The sequence below is a fragment of the Entelurus aequoreus genome, linkage group LG11, assembly GCF_033978785.1.
Source record: "Entelurus aequoreus isolate RoL-2023_Sb linkage group LG11, RoL_Eaeq_v1.1, whole genome shotgun sequence".
Lineage (NCBI taxonomy): Eukaryota > Metazoa > Chordata > Actinopteri > Syngnathiformes > Syngnathidae > Entelurus > Entelurus aequoreus.
The window spans coordinates 53,453,071-53,462,825 of NC_084741.1; the positions used below are offsets into that span (position 1 = coordinate 53,453,071).

At 38.5% G+C, this 9,755-nt stretch overlaps 1 protein-coding gene across 1 annotated transcript in view; it reads left to right on the forward strand.

The window, feature by feature from the left end:
• The window catches only part of si:dkey-33i11.9 (synapse differentiation-inducing gene protein 1-like), a 42,852-nt gene extending 38,100 nt beyond the window's left edge, over positions 1–4,752 (forward strand). Inside the window, exon 3 of the mRNA XM_062063532.1 lies at positions 2,888–4,752. Coding sequence (XP_061919516.1) covers positions 2,888–3,040 — 153 coding nt within the window. The 3' untranslated portion in view covers positions 3,041–4,752. The remainder of the gene's footprint in view (positions 1–2,887) is intronic.
• The last annotated feature ends 5,003 nt before the right edge of the window (positions 4,753–9,755 follow it).

The following is a 9,755-nucleotide window of genomic DNA, read 5'->3' on the forward strand; positions in this document are numbered from 1 at the left end:
AATTACATAACATAAATAAAATAAAAAAATATTATTTATACATAAAATAAATAACATAGCTGGGCAAATAATACAACATGTATCAAACTCAGATAAAAAATACATTTGCAGGCAGGCACTTTTTAATTCCCAGTCGACGATGTAATGGACTGTCACACACGTACGGTTCTGTGGTCCAACTAGAAGTGGTAAGTGACTTTACTTAATTGTGCAGTTATGATCTTCCTCACTTCAGCGTACATTTTGCTTGAATATTATCTCTTTTCCGACTCTCTCGTCGTCATTTGGGATGTGCACGCGCGTCTGTTGTGAATTCCCTTCTTGGTTCAATGGCCCGCCCTATCTTGCCTCTGATTGGCCTGTCCGTAATGTTTTGCCCTACTCTTAACTAATCATGACTCACCATTTTAAACCAACCAACCAATCATGGATTTTCTTATACGTAAACCAACCAATCATTGATCCGTATATGTTGTCCCATGCCGTGGAGTTGCACTAGTCCAGTTCTCTTTCTCTTCTCCCTCTCTCTTCTTTTGTAGCATGTAGCTTAGCTAACCGCTACATGGGTCTAAAAATAGCTAAGCTACGGAAATCGCTACTTGTTTAACAAGTAGCGAAGCTACTGCCAAGCTACTGGGAAATGTAGTTAAGCTACGTAGCTTCGATTTTTAAGTTAATTATTTTGAATTTGAAAATCGTATTTTCTACTACTGCAGTCGTAAACCAGAATGGATGATCAAAAAACTTTCTCATTACAGGAAAATCTTAGTTGTTGGCAGGTATGCAGAAGTTGGCGTTTTACTTGCTAGTTACTGTAAATGTGTCTCATAGAAGGAGAGCGATAAACACAACATTAGGAAACCAAACTTGGGGATCTACTTATTAATGTCACCATGTTGGATACACATGTTAAACAATGCCAAAGCGTCAAATCATAAGTTTCATGCATTTTGGCGTAAGCGACATCTCAGAATGACGGATGAATTTATGTGAGATTCCTGGACTCAGCCAAGACTACTGCCTGACGTTTTGAGTGTCATTTCTTCTTGTCTAATTAATGCTCTGATTTCTAGGAAATAAATATTTACCTCTTTATTCATCCGCAGCATTTTACACGGCACTGTTTAGTGAAGTGAAGTGAAGTGAATTACATTTATATAGCGCTTTTTCTCAAGTGACTCAAAGCGCTTTACATTGTGAAACCCAATATCTAAGTTACATTTAAACCAGTGTGGGTGGCACTGGGAGCAGGTGGGTAAAGTGTCTTGCCCAAGGACACAACGGCAGTGACTAGGATGGCGGAAGCGGGGATCGAACCTGCAACCCTCAAGTTGCTGGCACGGCCGCTCTACCAACCGAGCTATACCGTCTGGATGGGCCACTAGGAAATTGGATTAGCCACTAAACTCTAACAGAAAAAATATTGCAACATGACTACTTGTTAATTATTGTTTTAATCTAATCTTAGCATGTGCATAATAACATTGTTGTGCATCGTTCCTGTTTTTATGTAGCTCTGTATTGATTGATGAGTGGCCAGGTGTACCTAATGATATGATCGGTAAATCTATATATTGTTTAAAAAGTTTATTTTGGACCGTGTCTAGAAAAAGAAATAAAATGGTAAATGGGTTAAACTTGTATAGCGCTTTTCTACCATATACCACTATCTGCCATGAAAGGCCCTAACCACGACCCATCAGGAGCAAGGGTGAAGTGTCTTGCTCAACGACACAAAGGACATGACTTGGTTTGGTAGAAGGTGGGGATCGAACCAGGAACCTTAGGTTAGGCAAGGCCACTCTCCCAACTGCGCCACGCCGTCCCCAAATAGCAACGATGTTCATCTTCAAGACATATATTTAACAGTGTACATTTTCAAAAGATGAACTCTGATACTTTTGCATCGAAGCAAACGCCTCCACACAAGAACCGTTTACAGAGAGACTCGAAAAGCTCGTCATAAAAGTGATTTTGAAGCAAAATATATGCAAAATGTACATGAAAGCCTATCCAATATTATCAAGACCACAAATAATTGCTTTAAATGTTGATTAGAATCATATGTAAAGGTTTCCTTTACATATACTCTGCCACACCAGAGTCCGTTTGGCGAGACTGGAGGAGATGCGGATAAAGAGACAGGGCTGCGGATAAAGAGACAGGGCTGCGGAGCTGGCGCTGAGCGCTGGGACGTACAAGCTTCACAGTGTCTTGGCTGAATGAGTAGGTATCGGACACCTCGGTCTCCTTGGACGTAACCTCGCTCATCAATGCGGACCGGACACTGGCCGAGAGTTGGTGGGCGGCCGAGGGTGGAGTCGGCTCTCTTGGTTGCTTTGTTGAGTCTGCTCTTGTCTCTGGTCATGCTGCCCACACTCCAGCAGACGATGGCTGCTGGTTATGGTTCCGAAAGCATTTACCTGTTTCTGACCTTTTTTTTAAGGGGCGGTGGAAGTTGGCAGATCCGTCAGCGATCCTGTTCTGTCTCCCTGTAATGTTTGTCTGATCTTGAATGGGATTGTGCTGAAAATCTTAATTTCCCCTCAGTGATTATTAAAGTATTTCTGATTCTGATTCTTTAGCAGTTCCTGCTCCAAACCATGAACTTCACATTTATGACGTGGATGCACAGTTAGCAGTTCATCCAGTACAGTTTGGATGTCCTTTGCATGGCGCGGTTACGCCACATTGGTCCTATTTCCTGTTCGGGGCTGTGCTTAGTGTGCAAAATTCTTCTGTTTGAAAGTTTACCGTCTCAAGTTGAGGTTCTAATCCTGTTGATTAGGGCTGCAGCTATCAATTGTTTTAGTAAATGAGTGATTAAGCTTTTTTTTTTAATTTAGATATTTTTTTCGCGATTTGCCAATTTTTTTTTTGTCTCTAGGCCCGAGAAGCCAACCACAGTGGAGACCAACTGGCGGCCGAGCGGAACAGCCGAACTGCCAGAACCCTGAACCACGTGGGCTTGGGACTCGGCATCTGCGGCATCGTCCTCATGGTTGTCTACATGGTGGTCATGATGTCTCTGATGCATTAATCATACCTGTCAATTATCTTACTCCCTATTCTCTCTGTCACGTTCGAGTCACCAGTTCAAACAAGCAAGCTGGAACCTGCTCCTTAAAACTAACCCACCAGACAGAGGCGAAAATTAACTCAATAGAATAGACATGCTTTCATTAATGGCCTATAAGAATACAAGGAAAAAAAGCCAAGGTGTGTAAGTACACCACACACTATACAGTAAGAACAATATCAGAACATTGTCGTGTGAGGCATTTATCACTTAAAAATAATATTTGAAGAATTTGTGTTAATCATAACAAAGTAAAAGAACATCTTGATTTTTTTTTTGCTATTCTTTCCCCCAAGTTTCACAGTTTAGTGAACTTTCTGCTTGCACACAATTCACTTTTATAAAAATTTTAATAAGGAAGATTATTAAAGGGATTCTAGGCATTACTCTCGCCACTGCAGCCTTTCCAAAGATTCATATTTTATTATTGTTTGTTTCAATGTTAGTGACTTGTATTATCTTTCGGCGTTAAGTGTTTTGCCTTAAAAAAAAAAAAGAATACTGTAGACGTTGAAATGTTATATACCCCACAGTAGTACCTCAACTTATGAGGTACTTGGTTCTTTGACGGAGCTTTTAACTCAAAACTTTTGTATCTTCCTTTCTTTTTTTTTTAATTAACGTCTCATTGAAATCAATTTAGATGGTGTTTGACTCTCCTCAAAAAGCTATGCAATTCTAACATGTAACATGCCCTTTAAAAAGACAAACTTTTAGATAAGAAATAATAACAACAATAACAGTTAGCCAAAATCTCAAAACACTAAAGTTGAGGTACCACAGTACTGAGATTTACATTTACTGTTGCTTCCTTCCACTTTGCCATTAAAATGTGATTCATTGCAGTGTTTGCCAATCTTTCGAAGACTAGACACAATCATTTGACACTTTGAAAAAATAAAATATTTTGACTATCCGGTAAAATAGATTTTATGTCCATTTTGTGTTTATCTGCATATTGTTTAGTAAACCAACATTTGCATAAAGCAAACAAATTATCTAGTCCCATGTTGATAGAAAACAATCTAAGGTACACTCATTAAAGATTTAACAAAATTCTCATTTGTGATTAGTTGCGATTAATTATGAGTTAACCATTGACAAAATGCTCTTAATTGTGAATACATTTTTCATTGTTTGACAGCCCATTGTAAAGGAATCATAATTATCAGACTAATTAAGAAAAGGTGATCATTATTTAACCTCTGTGCCAAAACACACTCATATATTATGACGAAAATGTACACTAACCCTTTAAAATGTATGCCATGTAGAAAAAACATAAACTAACCAAAGAGTTGACAGGAGGAGAGATGTGTTGGACATCTCAGTGTATCTCAAGTTTTGCTTCCTCCAATCATTTGCAAATGTACGTAAGCAAATGTATTTTTGTTGTAGTCAAAATAGTAACGTAAAGTGAGCAAATTTGCTCTTTTGTTTCTGCGGAATATCTTATGCTATCTTTCATCCACTGCTGAAAATGCATGCATGCCTTTTTCTGTGTTTACAACTTTCTTTATAAATAAAGTTTGAAAAGAACAAGACCCACTTTGCTCTGTGTGGCGATTGCACGCTTGTGTAAAGTCTGTTTGTTCTAGTTATTAGAACAAGAGGGAGTTTGTTTGATGTATTCATCTGTGTTGACTTAATGTCTCTCATAGTGGCCTTGTAGTGTCTCATACATACCTTTGACACAATAAAAGCACTAAAATGTCCAACATGTGGCACTGCCATATCAATTATTAAACCACAATCGATGTACTGTAAAGGGGATGTAACTTGGCATAAAGACATGTCTGCATGCCGCATAAAACTCTTATCATGGAGATTATTCCGGTCATGTTACAAGATGATCACGCGGGCTGGGCGATACTGCAAGTGACTTGGTACAGCACGATAAATCTTGCCTCTACTTTGTTGACAATGTACTAATTCAAGACAATATCGACAAATAGTACAAGTATTGTTTTCCTTTTACTTACTTAAAAATGTTTGTGCTAAATAGTGAACGATAAGTAACAATATAATATTAATTTCAAACAATATGTATGTTCATCTATAGTCGCTGTGACTTGTGCAGCCCTTTGAGACACTTGTGATTAAGGGCTATATAAATAAACTTTGATTGATAATACAGTAAAGCATTTAGTGTTCTATGCTAGGTTATTTCATACATTGTTTTTAATTATTACATAAATCTGTTTATTACTATGTGTACATATAGTATTTTATATTTACTTAATATATTTTTGTAGCAAAAATTTAAACGAACTGCAGTATATCACTGGTATCGTTGTTGTCGATATTTGGATTGATCCGTTCACACCGAGCGTCCCCTCCCATCCACTTGGAAGTGGACACTTGGGAAGTTTACTGTAATATTTCTGCGTCTGTTGCATCATTGTGCTAATTGGAATTTCCAGTAATGATAAACCGTCCTAAAATGTCCCCCACAATAAGGAAGTATTGTACATACATGATGTAATCACTACGGCTGCCAAGGGCCTAGTTTTCATTATCCCACATTTGCTGCCCTCTTGTGGCCAAGATGGAAAGTGCTGCAACTCGACTTGGTTCAAGTGTTGTACCGAAATCTGTTACCCATCGGAATTTGTAACTCCAGGGGGCGATGTTCCCGTGGCGTTTGTTTATATAGTTAAACGGCAAGGAGGAGGAGAAGAACAACGCTTGCGTAAATGGCGTAAACTATCCTTAATGCTGAAACGTCAGTTGTCAGAATTTCAGCATTAATAAATTACACATATTCTGGAAATCAATTACTTACTTTCATTATAGAATGAGTCCATTGTATCAGCTGTTGATTCGCTCTCACACACATACATTTTCCAATATAGATAAGGATATTTTACGCCATTTACGCAAGCGTTCTTCTTCTCCTCCTCTTTGGGCTTGCCATTTAACCATCAAACAAACGCCATGGGAACATCGCCCCCTGGAGTTACAAATTCCGATGGGTAACAGATTTCGGTACAACACCGGTGCTAGAAATTGCTCGCCGTTTTGTTAATTACAAAAAAAGTTAATAGGAGATACATAATATTTTTGCATATTTCTGTGCTGCCATAAAATGTGTCCCCCCTCTATTTTCCTCAATTGATGTGTTTTATTCTGTAGATACTTAGCATCATTGACAACAAAACTTGTGAATTTGGACTTATTTTATTAAATACAAAAAAAGTTAGTAGGAGATACAGAATATTTTAGCATATTTCTGTGCTGCCATAAAATGTGTCCCCCCTCTATTTTCCTCAATTGACGTGTTTTATTCTGTAGATACTTAGCATTATCGACAACAACACTTGTAAATTTAGACTTATTTTATTAAATACAAAAAAAGTTAGTAGGAGATACATAATATTTTAGCATATTTCTGTGCTGCCATAAAATGTGTGACCCCTCTATTTTCCTCAATTTATTTGTTTTATTCTCAATTGATGTGTTTTATTCTGTATATGCTAGCATCATCGACAACAAAACTTGTGAATTTGGACTTATTTTATTAAATACAAAAAAAGTTAGTAGGAGATACATAATATTTTAGCATATTTCTGTGCTGCCATAAAATGTGTCCCCCCTCTATTTTCCTCAATTGACATGTTTTATTCTATAGCTACTTAGCATCATCGACAACAACACTTGTGAATTTGGACTTATCTTATTAAATACAAAAAAAGTTAGCAGGAGATACATAATATTTTAGCATATTTCTGTGCTGCCATAAAATTTGTCCCCCCTCTATTTTCCTCAATTTATTTGTTTTATTCTCAATTGATGTGTTTTATTCTGTAGATACTTAGCATCATCGACAACAAAACTTGTGAATTTGGACTTATTTTATGAAATACAAAAAAAGTTAGTAGGAGATGCATAATATTTTAGCATATTTCTGTGCTGCCATAAAATGTGTCCCCCCTCTATTTTCCTCAACTGACGTGTTTTAATCTATAGCTACTTAGCATCATCGACAACAACACTTGTGAATTTGGACTTATTTTATTAAATACAAAAAAAGTTAGTAGGAGATACATAATATTTTAGCATATTTCTGTGCTGCCATAAAATGTGTGACCCCTCTATTTTCCTCAATTTATTTGTTTTATTCTCAATTGATGTGTTTTATTCTGTAGATACTTAGCATCATCGACAACAAAACTTGTGAATTTGGACTTATTTTATGAAATACAAAAATAGTTAGTAGGAGATGCATAATATTTTAGCATATTTCTGTGCTGCCATAAAATGTGTCCCCCCTCTATTTTCCTCAACTGACGTGTTTTAATCTATAGCTACTTAGCATCATCGACAACAACACTTGTGAATTTGGACTTATTTTATTAAATACAAAAAAAGTTAGTAGGAGATGCATAATATTTTAGCATATTTCTGTGCTGCCACAAAATGTGTGTCCCCCCTCTATTTTCCTCGATTGATGTGTTTTATTCTGTAGATACTTAGCATTATCGACAACAACACTTGTAAATTTAGACTTATTTTATTAAATACAAAAAAAGTTAGTAGGAGATACATATTATTTGTTACACAATTACACAATTACAATTACACAAGGCGACTCGGTAAAGAATTTGGGTATTATCTTCGACCCAACTCTCTCGTTTGAGTCACACATTAAGAGTGTTACTAAAACGGCCTTCTTTCATCTCCGTAATATCGCTAAAATTTGTTCCATTTTGTCCACAAGCGACGCTGAGATCATTATTCATGCGTTCGTTACATCTCGTCTCGATTACTGTAACGTATTATTTTCGGGCCTCCCTATGTCTAGCATTAAAAGATTACAGTTGGTACAAAATGCGGCTGCTAGACTTTTGACAAAAACAAGAAAGTTTGATCATATTACGCCTATACTGGCTCACTTCCACTGGCTTCCTGTGCACTTAAGATGTGACTTTAAAGTTTTACTACTTACGTATAAAATACTACACGGTTTAGCTCCTGCCTATCTTGCCGATTGTATTGTACCATATGTCCCGACAAGAAATCTGCGTTCAAAGAACTCCGGCTTATTAGTGATTTCCAGAGCCCAAAAAAAGTCTGCGGGCTATAGAGCGTTGTCTGTTCGGGCTCCAATACTATGGAATGCCCTCCCAGGAACAGTTAGAGATGCTACCTCGGTAGAAGCATTTAAGTCCGATCTTAAAACTCATTTGTATACTCTAGCCTTTAAATAGACTCCCTTTTTAGACCAGTTGATCTGCCGTTTCTTTTCTTTTCTTTTATCCTCTGCTCCCCTCTCCCTTATGGAGGGGGAGTTGCACAGGTCCGGTGGCCACGGATGAAGTGCTGGTTGTTCAGAGTCGGGACCCGGGGTAGACCGCTCGCCTGTGCATCGGTTGGGGACATCTCTACGCTGCTGACCCGTCTCCGCTCGGGATGGTTTCCTGCTGGCCCCACTAAGGACTGGACTTTCGCTGATGTGTTGGATCCACTGTGGACTGGACTTTCACAATATTATGACAGACCCACTCGACATCCATTGCTTTCGGTCTCCCCTAGAGGGTGGGGGGGGTTACCCACATATGCGGTCCTCTCCAAGGTTTCTCATAGTCATTCACATTGACGTCCCACTGGGGTGAGTTTTCCTTGCCCGCATGTGGGCTCTGTACCGAGGATGTCATTGTGGCTTGTGCAGCCCTTTGAGACACTTGTGATTTAGGGCTATATAAATAAACATTGATTGATTGATTGATAGTTTAGCATATTTCTGTGCTGCCATAAAATATGTCCCCCCTCTATTTTCCTCAACTGACGTGTTTTAATCTATAGCTACTTAGCATCATCGACAACAACACTTGTGAATTTGGACTTATTTTATTAAATACAAAAAAAGTTAGTAGGAGATGCATAATATTTTAGCATATTTCTGTGCTGCCATAAAATGTGTCCCCCCTCTATTTTCCTCATTTGATGTGTTTTATTCTGTAGATAATCAAAACAAAACTTGTGAATTTAGACTTATTTTATTAAATACAAAAAAAAGTTAGTAGGAGATACATAATATTTTAGCATATTTCTGTGCTGCCATAAAATGTGTCCGCCCCTCTATTTTCCTCAATAGACGAGTTTTATTCTGTTTTTACAGCATCATCGACAACAAAACTTGTGAATTTGGACTCATGTGGCGACTTGTCCGCAGGGTGTACCCCGCCTTCCGCCCGAATGCAGCTGAGATAGGCTACAGCGGCCCCCGTGACCCCGAAAGGGACAAGCGGTAGAAAATGGATGGATGGATGGACATCGCTGATTGTATTGGAAGTGCTGCCGCTGTCTGAAAAAGGCACAGAGCTCCGCCCCCATGCGCGCTCCCGCGGCAGAGGACACAAAATATTTCAGGGATACAGAATTTTGCAACGACACCGGACATGCCTTCTAACACCGTCCCAGGAAGGGCCATCCTGACCCGATGCCCGAACCACCTCGCCTGGCTCTTCTCAATGTGCGGGAACAGCGGCTTTACTCTCAACTCATTCGGAATGACAGCGCTTCTCTCATGTAGTCACTCTATCACTAAGGGAGCCCAGCCCCCTGGCAGAGGAAACACCATCGTTTTGGCCGCTATATATCATAACATTACTGACAACTTATTGGAGTACAAAAAACTTTGGCAACTACTTCGAAAACACGCACTTTAATTAAG